Source organism: Amblyomma mixtum, chromosome 1 (genome assembly GCF_055824585.1).
Source record: "Amblyomma mixtum isolate Tamu chromosome 1, ASM5582458v1, whole genome shotgun sequence".
In the NCBI taxonomy this organism is placed as follows: domain Eukaryota; kingdom Metazoa; phylum Arthropoda; class Arachnida; order Ixodida; family Ixodidae; genus Amblyomma; species Amblyomma mixtum.
The window spans coordinates 32607070-32623813 of NC_143012.1; the positions used below are offsets into that span (position 1 = coordinate 32607070).

General features: G+C 47.1%; 1 protein-coding gene across 1 annotated transcript in view; it reads right to left on the minus strand.

Annotated features, from left to right (window-relative positions):
• Window positions 1-1032: 1032 nt before the first annotated feature.
• LOC149365964 (uncharacterized) overlaps window positions 1033-16744 on the minus strand; it is a 65181-nt gene continuing 49469 nt past the window's right edge. The window contains exons 11-12 of the mRNA XM_089569507.1: window positions 14966-15188; window positions 1033-4941 (exon numbers count right to left, since the gene is read on the minus strand). Of these exons, the coding sequence (XP_089425633.1) occupies window positions 4709-4941; window positions 14966-15188 (456 nt within the window). The 3' untranslated portion in view covers window positions 1033-4708. The remainder of the gene's footprint in view (window positions 4942-14965; window positions 15189-16744) is intronic.

A 16744-nucleotide genomic window follows, 5' to 3' on the forward strand; every position in this document is an offset into this window, starting at 1 on the left:
TATGTGTGACGCAGGTTGGTATGTCGCAGTTCTGAGCGGTGGAATAGAGACAGTTCAGTGTTTGAACAGTTCAAGATATGAGAACCAGGGGCGTAGCCGCGCGGGAGGGGAGGGGGGCTTATGGGGCTTCAGCCCCCCCCCCCCCCCCCCCCCCGAAATTTTTTCGAACTGTCACCAACCGCAGCATGGAAAAGTACATATCACGACTTCTGCTATCAGTTTTGTTCCTGACTGGATGGTCTGTCTTTCCGTGTGTAAACTTTACTATCTGTGATTGCGCAACATGTTTATTTGCCGTGTTTTGACGCATTGTATAGTGTGACTTTTGCTTGGATACGTAGATTTAACGCAGACATACGTGTATTTAAATATCTTGTTGCGAGGTTTTGTGTATTCATACAGTAACTATGTTTCCAGTGACACTTTTTTGTCCTTTATCAAGTTGTATCTTCGCATTTCTAATGCTCCATTTTATCTTCGCACTTCTAATGTATATTTTGCATAACTCCTCCTTTATACATGTGCTCGCTGTTGCGACTAAAATTTCGGCGCCATTACTCACAATACATGACCGGTGACAGCTGCTGCTGCGCAGTACACTGGAACGAAGGACAGCATCGTTGAGATTCTTTCCTGACACACACACACACACACGCACACACACGCACACACGCACGCGCACACCCGCACGCACACCCGCACGCGCACGCACGCGCGCGCGCGCACACACACACACACACACACACACACACACACACACACACACACACACACACACACACACACACACACACACACACACACACACACACACACACACACACACACACACACACACACACACACACACACAAATGCGTGCGTGCGCGCGCATTTGCACACACACTGCCGCAGACTTATGCAACTGTACAAACATGTTTGCTTTAAGAAAGTGTGCGCCTCGGCGGCAGTGACAGGCGCCAGACGTTGGACAGGAGAACAGTTAAAGAAGGAGAAAAGCTGGAGGTGAAGAAAGCGAGTCCACAAACAAACTGCGACACTTTGGAGCGTTTATTTAGGAAACATTCATCCACCGCCATCCGCCTCACCCGGAGAAAACAGCCGACCCTTTGAGAGCGTTGCTCGCGGTTTCTTCAGGCGCGCGCCGCGCGCAAGAGTGTTCCTCTACGGTTTTGTCGTTCGCGTTGGCTACAGGGAGGAGAAGAAGAACGGATATATTGCTCTTTCAGCGCGACGGCGAGTTTGGAGTAGTGTGTGTGTGTCTGGACGGAGTCGTTTGCGAGTTTTCTCTTTTTTTCTTCCCTCTCTCTCTCTGTTGCTACGTGGTGTCTGAAACCTTTCCTTCGGAGCAGACAGGCAGAAAACACCCGGGGGCCAGACCGGAGCAGTACGTTGACTAAGCACGTCGCCGAAAAGAAGACGGGAGCCAATTCGCCAGAAAGCCTTCTCCGTGCCTCGTGTCACGTCTTGGTGTGTGTCTCCGCCGGTGTGCTTTGAAATGTAAGTCCCAGCACAGACCCGAATCCTCGCGGCCTTCGGGGCATGTCACACTATAACCCCCCTCAGTCCGCGGGTATTTCGGGTGCGCGTCTCGTCTTGCAGCCTCTTTCTTTTCTTAAAAGGGACGTTTCGAATTTCCTCTCCACAATTCCGCGAGAAGCCCGAACCAACGCAGAGGGCAGGAGCCCCTGTTGTAAGGATCCTCGTTTCCGTTCCTTTGTGTGCGCGGACAGTGATTCCGAAAACATCAGCGACAAAGGAAGGATGTGCGGTGAAGAAAGGAAGTAATAGACAAGACCCCGCCAATACATTACTTACGTGGACATTGTGTGAAAAAGCATCGAGCCGACAAAGTCAAACACCAAATGCCAGATAGAAACTGAAGCCGCACAAACCTGTGGTGAGAGTTTACAGAATGCTGCACACATATCATGAAAGCGTTGCAAGAAGCAAAGCTGTAGGGGAACTGCAGGAGGAATAAAGTAAAAAATAAAATGAACTTTCGCTCACGCAGCGACTGCTTCTTCTATCCATAGGGACAAGAGAAGAAACAGCGCTAGTGTGTTGTTATAAAAACTGTTTTTAAAGAATTGACCAGCTTTTTACAAGGCATAAGAACGGTTACTCAGCGGTCGGCGTTCCGTAATTACCTGACCTTTCGAGCGCTCGGGGGAGAAAATTGAATACTGAAACTTGTCCCGAACATTGCCTAATCTGCTTCTGTACAACAACAGAGGCAGCAACTCGAAGGGTAATGAGAAACTGATGCCATGCGAGTCATCTTCAGCGTGTCAGGACGTATCTCACAAAAACCCCAGGTGGCTTGAAAGGCGTCGTAATATCGAATTGGCAGAGTCTTCTTCTGAGGCCGTTCGATTCCAGCGAACGACGCGTTTGGAATAAAATTTTTAACAAGCTGAATTCTCTCGCAACTTCGATTGAAATTTTAAAACAACGCATCGTCGTTTCGTTTGCATGAGCCACTTTGAGATAATGCCGTTTTGCAGACTAATACAGGCTAAAGATTTTAGGAGTGGGTGATGTGCCTAATACGCGATGTTACAAAGTTGCCTTCTACTGATACTTGCTCTAGAAAAACTCATTTTAAGCGACCGGACATTTCTCCTCATTTAGCCGCAGGACTGGGCCTTTGAAGAGCGAACAGATGGTGCTTAAAAAAAAAATTGCACTACATCGTAACGGTAAGCACAGAGAGCACAGAGCGCTTTGTTTAGAGCAAAATTACTCCACGAGTGTTGCAGCTGTCAAGTTCTCGAGAAATCTAATTTTAACGAATGCATCTATCGGGCCACTCAAGAGCTTCTTCGATAAGGTTATTCTGATTGCGCTGACACAGAAAAAGATACTGTATGTGCTCCGTATGCAAACGTGATTAAAATGACCAGTAAGATGTGCGATTTGCCGCGGATTCAAGTGCTGGCGAAAAAGCAATGCTGTGGCGTCCTGCGCTGCTCGTACGTATAACGTGCTCTGCACGCACACAATACAATTACCTATGGTGTTAAGAGTCATCACGGCACTGGTAAGAAAATTAAAACTGAGGATGACCAACTGTGTTCTTTGTGCACACAACACGTACAACTTCGAATACCCACAATTCGCCCTCTGCTTCAAATTCAGCTGTGATGTTCTTGTAACCTTCAATGTAGCCCGCATGATACCCCGACCACCCAGAACAGTCTGTCTCAAGTTCGCAGTACTGTCCCTCGGTCAGCACCTGCCAACACACGGGCACTAAGCGGCTTAGCAAGAATACCCAACGTTAGGGCTAGCCGTGTACCGGACAAAGCGCTTTCCTTGGGAATGCGTCTGGAGGATGGACGCCAGAGGAGTAGAAAATGGAGTACGCGATAACAATTCGGACGGTCAGGATCACCAGACTGCGCACGTTGAGCGATTAAGCGTCCTACGAGTTCATCGACGACGTCAGGGCTACAGAAGAGGTGCTAAATCCTCGGTTAGTCGAAGAACTACTGCGATACCGAGGTTTAGTGCGTCCAGTTTGCTGCAGGCGAACCTGTATCCCTAGAAATGACATCGGTTGATCATAGGAACAAATAGACACAGGCCTCTTTTTCTGTTGTGTGTTCGCGAGTAGCGTGAGTAGGCAGGCTAGCCGAAATGCCAGGCCAGGGCTGACCATGGTGACCTTCTTGATAAGAAACGCCAACGTCACCGATGGAATGCAGTGTGAACTTGACACTAATGTTTAACTAGACCTAGTGACCGTCAGGTGAAGATTCCGCTACTCTCTTCACGACTCCAGTGAATATGGCCGAAGAATATTCATCTATGATCGGACAGTATCCTCCCTTGTTTTCAGGTGACGACTCATGTGCTATGTTTTACTGCTTCCTTTAGTTGAGAAGATACTAGGACCTTGACGGGGTTCCCGCGATACAGACGTTGAGGTCTTGGGGATGGGTAAGATTCCGCCGTTGAGCCATTGTTCGAGCTCCTGCATGATCATCACAAGGCCTGAAAAGCTAAAGGTCGACATCGCGCCAGTCGGTGCTCCGACCCGTCCATCAGCGTTACAGGCCGGAAGCTGGAAAGAAAGTCCACAAGACAAACAGTGACCAATACTTGCCTAGTGCCCACTACATGCCTCAAGCTCGTCTTTCCCTAAGTCTCCTCTTTCGCTCCAGCAATAACGTACAGGCGTCAACCTGGAACCTTGCCAGCTGCAGTGTCGTGGGAGAAATGCGATGAAAGACGCCCAGAAAAAAGCTCAGATCAGCAGGAGCCATATTCTGCAACCCTTCTTCTCCCCAATTACTATTTTCTTTCTTTTCGATTGGTGATTGTTGAATTGGATATTGGAGCCGACGAATGTCCGTGCTAGCTGCCTAGGTGACGTCACCAACTGCAGTGGTGGCGAATGAGACAGGGACCAAACAATGAATAAGGAAAAGACCGGTTAAAAAAAAATCCGACTCCAATATTCGCTTCCGTGATGTCGCCTTTCCTTCTACCCAGCCTCACGTGCCTTGGTTTGTGTGGAGTATATCACCGGGTCATGCCAAAGGCACATCGAAGTGGGGAAGAGGTGCTGTGGTTAAACAATAGCGTGTGGTACTTCGGCGCTTAATCTGTGGACACAGCGCAGTACGACCAGCCCCGGTGGCATTCCGGCCACGCAAGACGCCGAGAAGGACGCCTGGACGCGCGCCCGTTGCGACCCCTCTCAGTAAGGGGCGGAGCACGCGAAGTCCGTGGAGCCCTCGACGGAGTTGTCGTAGCAGATGGGTTCGTCGGCAGCGCCGCCCTTGCGGCGGCGGAGCGCGAACACGAGGCAGGTGCCGAAGCCGAACACCTCGAGGAAGAGCGCCAGGCCCCCGACGACGGCCGAGGCGGTTGGCTCGAAGCACATCACGCCCAGCTGCTCGGCGATCAGGTCCTCCATGCTAGCCGGTCGCCCTGTACATTGAGAGAAAGAGAGAGGAAATAGGGAAGGGAAAGGATTGCATGATAATCATATTACACAGAAATGTCATATGACTCATTATCATAGGTCACATGGCCTGAGGTTCAAACGACAAAAAGGGTCACTAATTGGTCATATGAATGGGCCGTGTGAAGCATTCAGCTGCCATCGTTACAGTTAAATAAACTCGCAAGTGGACCGCCAAGTACATTCCTTAGTCGCATTCTTTGCTCCTCAGCCCTTGCATATACAGATCCGGAATCCGAGCTTAAATTCGGTGTCGACGACGTATTTTACTAGCTAAGTAGGCCAGTGATAGCGAAGCCCGTAACTAATTCCTTCTCAGTCTTATCTAGCCCGCAAAACTGCTCCGTTTTCGGGGAGAGTGGTCTATTGGTGATTAGAACGCGGCACCGTATTGAAACAGGCCAACTTCTATCTATCCTATACTCTAAACATGAATGAGCCTACATTGGAGCAAAATTGAGTAAGCCGTCCACCAGAGCACTCCCATGGGAGTGCGCTAGGCGACAGCTTACTTTCTTTTTATTATTTTCCTATTTAGAGTGCAAGTGTGCCTTTAAGAAACCGAAACAGGCGTCCCATGCAGAAAAAAAAAAATCTGAACAAAGCTGCTCGCTCAAAGAATCTCTTCCATATATCTTTTATGTTTTCCCGTTCTCTCTATTCACTTTCTTCGAATACTCTTTTTCAGGAGCAGTGTACTAACAGTAAAAAAAAATAAAAATCCCTCTTGTGGCTCCAGTCAGCAACAGTATATTGAGAGTCTCCGAACTCAATGAGGCGCCAAAAGAAGATTAACAAAAGTAAAAGCGAAATAGGCCGGCGCTGCAGGGGAAAAGGGGAGGAGGTCTGACTGAAGTGATTTGTCTTCGAAAGCAGCTCTTTATTCTTTTTTTTTTAATATTTCGTTGCTTCCTTTGTGCATTTTTCCCACGCGGTCCTAACCACCAGGCCACGGCACAGGTAACTGAAACTGCTATTCACTGCAGTGTTGTGTGTATAATAAATGAGCGAACGTACCAATCAATACTAAAGAAAGGAAGAGTCAGAGCGATAGTTTAAGCAAGTTAGGTGCTATGCAACCCTACCAATCCCAGAGAAACCACTGTTTCTTGGTATTGGGAAGCCAGCTTCTCTTGGAGTGTCGCGCACAGATGTCAGCCCTGTTACTAGGGGCTCAATGGACCTGCAGAGCTCCCACTACGGCTACCACACCCCAGCCGACACAAAGCGGCCAAAGAAAAGTCCAGTATGAACCATGCTGTGCCGTGTTACCACTCGGGAAAGGTTACGTAATACCCGACGCCTCTAGCGGTGTAGTCTTTTCGGGTGAAGCGATATGCACTTGACGGCTTAAAGAGCAAGCGCTTCTAGTTTTCCTTGGGAGTGTGTTAACGTTGACGTGATTTAGTTCGAGCTGTGCACGGGTGGCTCCTGAGGTTTATTCTGAGAGAACGGGAACCGCGTGAAGAACTAAGAATTGAGAAAAGGTAGATGCAACGGAATCAATTGGGTTGCATTCATCTGTCTTTTGCCCTTTTGTTGTCTCTCATTCTTTCTATGAAGCTGAAGTCAGTGGCGTACGTGCATCAACTATCCTGAATGTATTGGCTAGGATTTCCTTCTTGATCAACTTTCCAAGTTTAACATTATCTAATTCGCAATGGCAAACGTGAAGTCAAAAATTTTGCAGCGACATTAATCAGCGACATTTGCAATGACATTAATCATTTCATGCAAGTGAGTACGCTTAAACTAAATACTAGGCGATGTCCTCGCCTAAGTTACCCTCTAACTCTTCTCACTGGCCACACTGAAATATATATATCGCCCAGGCAAAAAAAGAAAGCCCATAGCAGTTATTTTGCATGTGTACATTGAGCAATTAAGAACACAACTGTCATATCAGTGCCCAACTTATCAAATTAAAATAAAATGTACTTGCGGACGCTTTCGACATAACCAGCGCAGCATCCTTCAAGAACAAAGTCAATAGTGGCCCCATTCAAAAAGTTATGCCTGCCCATCAAGAAGTAGACGCGTTTTTCAAGGTTAAACCGGAAGCCTCATCATTGCTATAAAAGGTATACAGCCGGCAGACGGGCCGCTGTATCCTTAACTATGCTATGTATACAGGAGTGTGCTTGAGGTCATAAAACGCTTTTTATCGAAGCTTCGCCCCGGCATCCACAGTACCCCCGTACAGGTCAGGAGGGACCCGCACTGCCTTTCCTGGTGCGTTACTGTCCAACTTCACCAGAAGACCTCAATGCGGGCCACTCGCTAAGGAGGCCCGCGTGTCTAAAGAATAAAAGCGGACATAGACACACACGCATACACACACAAAACAACAAAACGCAGAAAGGCCTGCCTAGCGACCCAACCGCCCGTTGAGACTCTCCACACGGGGAGTCCTTACTTGGAGAGCCATCAATTTTTACGAGAGGCAAGAGTAAGAACACAGGAAGGGGGAGAGAAAAAAAAAAAGAAACGTCGCCCATAAATAACGAGAGTTGGACGAAAAGTTGGACGCGGAACACGGGTCGGCTTGGCCACCGGACTGCTCGTTTAACTCGAAGCATAGCGAGGAAGGAAAAAAAAGAGGGGGAATAAAAGGGTAGTATACGACTGAATCGGGTTTTCCTTGGACCTGGAGTGTGTCTAGGTATATATATTCTTAGATCGAGTGGCTTCATTCTCGAGACAAAAGCAGGCCGAAATGCGACGGCCACCTTCTTCTCAGGCGCGCGCTTCGCGACTAATGCCCACAAAAAAGTGAGGGACTGCCCGGGGCTTCACCCAGGGCGAAGACAAAGGAAGCTTCTTCCCTCGGCCGCCGTCCCGAAACGGGAAGAGAAAGGGGATGAAAGGCGTCCATCTCGCAGGCGCGGTGGCTATTTCGGTTTCCTGGGCGGCCGCGCGAGAGTCAGAATCGATGCTGCAGTGGCGGAGACTTTCGTTTCGAGATTGAGCAGTTGCCGCGCGCGCGGTCTTACCAGAGTGAGTGGAGTCGGAGGAGATGTAACAGAAAAAAATAAAGAAACACTGCGCGCAAACTTCGGAAAGCTCTCATTCCTTCTACTCCTCCGCAGTGTGCATGCTGTTCAATTTCAAAGTAAAATAAAGCAGGACTTCGCCAGCGCAGACTGTAAAAATAAAGAAAGCGTCGGACGCAACCGCTGGCCCCAAGGGATCATTTCGCATTGCGCACCGCCCTCTGAAAGTGCCACTCTGAGAGGCTAGTCCCGAGGGGACTCTGGTCTGGCCTGTGCGGTGGCATAACTTGTCGCTGTCGGCTGGTGCTTTGCGTCAAGTGCAGGTTCTGGTATAACTGCGCGCGTGTGTTATGAGCTGTGCTTCGAGCGAACCTGACGCAGAGCCGAGTCGTCCATTGTTTATCCAGCTCTAACCTTTCAAAAATGGTCTATAGACACGCTATAGACTTCTTATAAACTGTATTGCCTTCCTATAGGTATTTTCTTTTCTCTGTTCATAGTCTATAGACTTCTTATAGACTCTATTGCCTTCCTATAGATATTTACTTTTGTCAGTTCATAGTCTATAGACCGTCTATAGACAGAAGTCTATTAAAAGTGTATGGCCATAAGTCTATACATTGTCTACAGACTGTGTATAGCATTTGTATTGCCCATAGACTGTTCTTTAGGATTTGTCTATAGAGAGTCTATAGACTTTATAGAAAGAAATCTATGATCAGTCTATAGACTGTATAAAAATTTTTTGCAAGGGTGTAGAGCAAGGGCTATGTCGTAGCTGTGCTCAGCGAGCATTGCTGATAATTTTGCTCGTACAGTTTCGACAGTTCGCGCGCTGGAGAAAATTATTCCTGAATGTGAAGCGCGGTTTAGTTTTAATCGTTTCGAGCCTGTATGCTCTCTTCTCATGTTCTTTCTTCCGTCTGCGTATCATTTAGCGCTTTGAGCTTCACGAAGAAGACGCAGAGACGAGGTAACAGTAACGCTGACAAATGGCGTTTTAAGACCCTGCAAGTGGTACAGCTCTAGACCCAGTTTTAGAAACGCGAGTATCCCACACTGCCAAGACTTCCTGCCATTCAGAAGTCCGGAGTTGAAAAAAAGCATAGTTCGCTCGATATCCTCCAACAACATTGCGGATGAAGCGCCTCAGAGAAAATCTAGGTAGTTATTGAAAAAAAAAATACCAGGGTCCAAAATGACGTATGAAATGCTCACAGGTACTATCAGGACAGAGGCCTCCACGAGGCGCGAGAGGCAGATGAGGCGCATCACCTTTTAATGAAGCACTGGCGCAAGACAGCGTCTTAGGAGGAGAAATCCGGACTAGCGTAGTCTCGCGCACGACAGTGGAACCAGCCTATCTTTGACAGACACGGAAGAAACACACGGAGACTGCCACTTGCGCACCCTGAAGACACTATGACCCCGCACTCTACACACAAATTAGCCTATATGGGAGTAAGAAAGAGAGTGAGCTGTCCTCTAGCTCACTCCCTTTTAGGGGAAGGGTATGCTGTCCAAATCACGGGGTAGATTTAGATCACTAAATATGTGGAATTAACCCCCTTTTTTTTCAGAAACAGGCTAGAACAGGCTCACGACAGAGAAGTGTGCTCCATTCACTTGTACTCACTGATAGCCGTAAACAGACACGGCTTAATCACTACGCCATTTTCTAAGCAGACGATCACGTATGAAACGAATGTTTCAGTTTCCGCATTCTTGACATATCAACGACAGCTATCTTCGGTTTGTCATTACTGCCGTCATCATATTCCTGACACCGAATGGTGAATACTTTTCCTCCAGGCTCAAGCAAACAAAGGCGACGGCTGGAGCGAACAGTAAGAGTAGCAAGAGCGAACAAGAGAGGACGCTGACGGTAATTTGCATAGCTAACGTCGAGAGACGTCTCTTGAAACAACACCACCGCCATCTGGCGTCGTTCCCTTACAACACAGCTGTTTTCTCTGCTGTACACTCTGTATGTAGAAGAGGCACGTGCGAGACTGCATAAGCACCCACGAAACACTCTGCGCTAGCATTCTGTCGCTTCCTGTTTTTCTTTTGTCTTTTTTTTTTTCACAATAGCTCGGTACACATACGCTGCGCGTCAGGAATTCCTGTCGCGGTTTTACATTCATGCAAGCTTTCTCGCCCCTTCAGCAACGCGCTCTCTAGAAAGGTACACACCCGACGAAAGGATGCACCCCGCTCAGAATGCACAATGCGGTCTCGGTCTCCGGTCTCCGGTCTCTCATGACGCTATGCGCAGCGCGCACCAGAGCGGCTCACCGCAACACGTCGCTCAAAAGAAAAGTGTGTCCCGCGCACTATGCGATCAGAATAACTACCGCGAAAGATGCTCGTGTTTCTTTCCTGGCATTCCGAGAGGCGTGAGCAGCCAGACATGAATTCTATTTTCTTTTTTTGTGTGTGTATGACTAGTACGTAGAGCTCCGCCATCACTTTTATAGCGCAGACGGATAAGGTGGCGAAAGAAGCATCACCTTACACACTGCAAGACACTCGTGGCATGTCGTGCTGTTAGAGCGCAGGAGACAAGAACAGAGCGTCTTGAGCAAATTAACGCTTAACTGCAGGCAGGCTAACTCTTTGAGGGCAGCAAAAAAAAAAAAAAAACGCGTTGAGAAGCGTGGTAGTTTCTTCCACCGCTCACACGACACGACAAGTCCCACCACTGCTCCGCCAAGAACAGAGAAGATGAGACTAAAAATAATTATAATGGGTGAAAGCTGGTTAGTGCATACATTTCCTGACGCTATGGTTTTGTCTGGGATACTGCGAATAAACTTTTAGACAGCTACTTTACAAACAGGAAATCCTCTGAAATCATGAGACTGGCATTCAACGTTAAAGCAGAAAAAAAAAGTAATATTGGCGTAGCTCAAAAGTATGTTTGAAACCTGCTCTTGTAAATAGCTCTCATAAGGATTCTGCTGCCACGTATGCAACAAGAATGTATGGTTTATGCAAACAATACAAGCGTTCTTATAACTTCCGACTGTTAACATTATATATAAATGAGGCCTAATTATTTCTTTTTATGAATAGATCAGATGCAAAACTTTCAAAGATCAGTTTGATGACGTTATGCGCAAAAAGAATCAAGAACGTATGAATTGTCACCATTTTTATCTCCCGTTTTTCAGTGGTGCCGCCACACAAAATGTTAGACGAACAATTTTTTTTCATAAATATTTATTAACACTTTGCAAGGCATATCAGGATGTACGGAAGAATAAATACAAAAACGTGTTCGTTCTCTTTAAACTACGACCATTCCGCATGAAAACGCGCCTAGTATTTATTATTCTTTATGTAGAAGAGTTCAATGACACATGACATTTCTCTTCATGGGTTAACTTATCGAACACCTTAAAAGATGACCGATGCCGCAGGGTGCAAGGTGTTACGAGCACTCAAGTATAACCATCGGGCGTGCTCTGCAATAGCTGCTTACTTAGTATTAAACACATTGCCCCTCTTTCACCTAGTTCAGTATCATCAATGAATGTTTTAACATCACGGTACAAAAACACACGCCACAAATAACACAATATATCTTTGTGATAATGATTACCTCTACAGTATGCAGGAACTCGCTTCGAGGCATTTTCTCTTACTACCACTCTAGCTAAACCATTGTGTGTCTTTTTCAATGCCATTATTTGTCTAATCTTGTACGAAGGCTAAACGCACTTGTGGTATCATTTATAAACTGTCTTAATCCACCAAATTGGTGGCTTTAAAGACGTAAAATATTTTTCAAAAGTGTCCGGCCCACAAGGTTTACTGTCGAGTCGTGCACCAGTCAACTGACGTCACAACTGCAGCTGCGAATCGCAAAAAGGTGGGCAGACCTCTCCTCTTAACCCTGTGGATCTCTCTAGCGTCAGGGATACTGTAGATATTCCCCTACGCGGCTCTACTGCAAACCACGTGGGCGGTAACTTTTGATAAAGACTTGTCAAAAGTTATGTCGAGTCACTTTCTTCTCGAGTCACTGAGAGTGAATACTGTTGTGTGAAATGGAGAACCCTTCAACAAATGATGTGTAGTTCCATGGCTCCCGTTTCATAATTTATACGCTTGTTTAGTCAATGTATGAGCAAGCAAATGTACTTTCTATTATGTTCAGTTATGATTACAAATGCTACGCATAACAGAAGCATCTGTCCTTAAAAATAACACCGCAGAAACTTGCATTGAAGAAAAAAAAATGCTTGAAATTGACAGACACGTACAAGCGCAAAAAACACGGACAGAGAGACTTGGACAACACGAGCGCTTACTGCCAACTGAAGGTTTATTGACACACAAGCACAATTATATAGGAATTATATAGATTTGATTAGGAAAGCCGGTCCATCCTGCGTCAGCGCACCATCTGTCACACTGACCAAAAAGGAAATAATGTTTTTGGGAGCGGCCACGTGATGTCGGCAGGCTATCAGTTTGACGTCATGCAGCAAGGTGTATATAATTGTGCTTGTCTGTCAATAAATCTTCAGTTGGAAGTTTTTGCACTTGTACGTGTCTGCTATGGACCAACTAGCCCAGAGGTTTGTGCTCTTGAAATTGACGTCGAGTCCTTGAACTACCAGTAAGCAAAGTCCGCCTCAATATGCTTTGAATGAACAGGATGTCCGAATTCATTCAAAATATTCAGCTACCGTGAGCAAAGATCGGCGTATAAGGCGAGCTAGACTTAAGTACGTATTCTTTCTTGGGCGTCTATCTCGATTCCAGTATTCAATTTTGCATCCATGCTCCGACACATACCAAACACGAATGGGATGTTCACCGTCAACTAACGACGCTGTCGCCCCCTGGAGGCGTGGACCGCCGAACTTAGCCTGAAACTGGACAGGCTGGCTGCTGCACCAAACGCACACATACACTCTAAACAAAAAGGAGTAAAAAATGAGTAAGCTGTTCTTTAACGCACTCCCTTTTATAAAAGGGAGAATGCTAGAGGAAAGCTTGCTCTTTTTTACTCCCATATAGGTGTATTTGTGTTTAGAGTGCAGAAATAAGAAACACGACCCACAGCGGTATACCGCGCTAGACAGTGGTTTTGAATTTCCGAGCGGACGTCGGTAGGGACTGGGGTATTCGAATTCCCTTCTCAACTTTCAATTCACGCGTTCCTGCTCCGGTGTTTCCTCTTACTTTCAACGGAATGTCACGGGATCAAAGAAAACAAAACAGAAGGAACGCGAATGCGGTTTGCACGTCGACGCGAGATCCCGTCTCCAAGAACGAGGTTGACAGTGCGCCGGTATGCATAGCATGCAAATTCCGCGCCTCCTATATGGCGGGATGACCGCATCTATATCGGAAGCAGTGCGTATGCAGCTCCATGCGGTCTGAGCTGCTGCGGGCGAACATATTTACGGCCATTGGTATTCCGGTGTTCCGCTCTCGACGGGCACAAAGCGGCCCGATGTCAGCAGCACCAGTGTGCTCTGACCTGAGGCGGAGGGGGAAAAAAAGATAAAAGTTTTATAGCGGGGACGGAGGGATGAAAGAAGAGTGGGATGGCGGTTTCGATGCCTTCTTCGGAAAATAACTTTACTCGGAGTCGTTGTGCCGGGCAAAAGCGAAACCTTATATGCATGCCTCGTAGCGCCGAAAGCGGCGCTCCGCCGAGTATAGTTTCGGGTTTGAAACTTTAACGCTGCGTCTTTCGTTCTTTATTCCTCTACTTCGTAACATTGTCTAGAAAGGACAAAGAAAGAATGGACAAAGTAGAAGGAGTTCGCGCGTGAAAACTTGAAGGTGCAGTGGGATCAGGGCAGTTTCCTTTGCTTTAAAATAGTTGACGTCGCAGGAATAGTGGTGAAAAGTTGTTTTATTGTTTCTTCCTCAACTTCGTAGATTTCAGAAAGTTATTTGGCATACTCTTTCTTCTGGCCCACTCACAAACAAAAAAAAATGGCTGGTGGCTTAGCATTGCTAAGCACGAAATATTCCGCGAAAACACAGTTTTTTTCAGGCTGACAGCACCGTGACGTGCCCGAAAGCGCGATTGAGGTGTCCACTGACTCAGGGAGCTAGTTATCCGCTTCTTCAACTTGTTCATCATCAGTGCTAATTTACCCAATGTATGCCGGCGTCCTATGCTCCTGTGCCGCAATACTGCAGCAGTGTTACCAACGCCAACACATGCAGCGCACTTCTCTCTGTAACTGCCGTCCCATGGCTCAAAGCGCGAACATTAGTTTGATAGTAGCATAAGTTGATGAAGAAGGCGATGTGCAATGCACAGCGCGAGAGTGATCGGCTGCGGCGATAGCTTAGTGGTCGAGGAAATATTTACAGTTTCAGCAATGTCACAGTCAAACCGTCAAGGTCACCGTCAAGGTCAAACATCACAAAAACGGGTGAGCCGGTTTGACCTCGTGAATGAGTGCATTCGCACTAGAATTCACAGGGACTTAAAATACATGTGTGTTGGCAATGCGATTGCATTAAAAGGTGGTAATGCCTCCACCGGAAGTGACGTCACTTCTGGTCCTCTGATGCCACCTCTCTCCAGCCAACAGGATATATCTGGTCTGTTAAAATCGTGTCCCTCCAGCCAATCAGCAAATTTTATGACCAACGACGCCTTTTCTCTCCTCTTTCAGGCTTTTAATGGTCTCGCATTAAAATAGTAGTCAGAGAGGGAGAAAGACTGTCCCGCGGAAAAAGGTGTGAAATGTTTTATGAAGCTCTTTTTTAAGTGAGCAAACTTTTTAAGTCAGCAACTGGTGAAGTTATGTCTGAAGCAAACCCCTTGGGCTGTATATTTTCGACAGAGACTGTACATGCCTATATTGTTGTCTTTGTGCTACGGATGGAGCATGCTGGCTGACGACGACACCGACGGTGCAAATAGGGAGAACTGTAGGCTAACACTAGCAACACTATGAAAAAAAAAAAAAAAACTCATTGAAAGTAATGGACGCAGCGGAAGCGCGCATACCTGACGTGGTGGGCGCCGTCACGGGGAAGGCGTAGCTGACGTCCTGCGTCTGCTGGCCCACGCCGAACTCGCTGGCCACCACGGACAGCTTCTTGGTGAGCGTGGTGCGGCGCAGTTCGTCCTCGGACAGCGGCTCGCCGTCGGCGCTGCGCCGGCGCCGGCCGAACGACGTCACCGTCTCGATGTCGTCCTCGCGGCGACCAGTGGGGATCTGGCACAACACCTGCGGAAAGAGGGGGAGGGGGGGTGACTACAGTACTAGCGTCAGTACGCGCTCTAACTACTTCTTCAGACCTAAACAAACGATCCATCTGTCAGAGTATAATCAAACAACACTTCCGAAGTCTCCGTGTTCCCACGAGCGTACACAAAACATTTGTAGCCGCAGGTGCAACGGTTTTCTCACTCTTTCCTCTGCGCTCTGAGCTATGGGTATTTATGCCTTTATAAACATGCAACAACGTCTTATTACAAATGATCGGAAGTTACAAAGAAGTTCATGATGAGGAGCGATAAACTAAGGAGTTATTTGGCCGCCAGGAGCAGGAAGGCGATTTAGACAAAGCAAGCAACTTGAAGGCTGCTCAGAGCGTTCTACTTCTGCATAGTTCTTCAAAAGGTCACGACGTGAGAACACACTGAGTACATTCTGGCTTTAAATAGCAGTTATGCTGCAGAAATGACCCGCTTAAAAAGCAAACGCTACAAAAGTGAGGATTTCAGTCATAATCTTCGCGAGGTCTAAAGAGTATATAGTTGTTAGTATTCCGTCATATCAGAGCAGCCCGGGCACGTGGTCAATACGAGCTAAGTGGGTTCGCGGTCTTGAAACAGAGCAACGCAGTCGTAAGGACGCGGACTGCGATCTCAGTGATGAAAATGACGCACGGAAGTCAATCAGGCATTGTGGCCTGGCATACGTGAAGCTGACAAGCCCACGCCCCATTGCCGTTTCAATACAGCCCGTTGTCTACTATTCTTAGCGCTGCTCGATTCTAGTCAGACTTCCTGCTTTCAGGGCGCACAATCTCGGGAAATATGCTCATCTTGATCGCTCTACGTTGGTAATTGAGTGATAAATACACTATAAAACATAAATTAGCCTATATAGGAAGAAAAAAGGAGTAAGGTGTCGTCTAGCTCGCATCCTTTTAGAGGGCTATGCGGCCCAAGTCGAGGAACAGATTTATTTCCCTAAATGTATGGAATGCTTGCTATTGGCAAGGGGGGCGTATTCCCACTACAAAGCACAGCAACTTTATGCACTTGCTCAAGGGAGGTGGCTTTTTAAATGTGGCGCCGGATGTCTTAAGGCTCGTAAATACAAGAGATTGAAACCTCGGTTAAAATCTTCGAAACTGACAGAGCCTCGAATGTTTTGAAGAGGGAATCTTCTTCCGTTGCCAACCGTAAGTATTCCGTATTTTTAGTGCTGGAAATCTACCCTAGGACTTGAGCAGCATACCCTGACTTTGACCTTGACTTAGAAATCTTTGTGTTGCAGCGGATGTAGTAATTTGAGTGATGGTGCTTATGACGTCATTCAGCGGTCGCGGCATACAAGAAGTGCACACCTTGGGTCTCTCGCTGATTTCTCCGAACAGGATGGTCTCACAACTAAGAACATAAAGGAGTCGTCACTTAAATGACCGAAAGGGGCCAACAGTAACTGAAACCAAAGATCGCTGCCGCTGCTAGTTTATTATTAACAAAGAATATAGCCCCCCTCCCCCTCCCGCTTCTTTATCGAAGGTTCATATACCCTGACGAACCTATTCC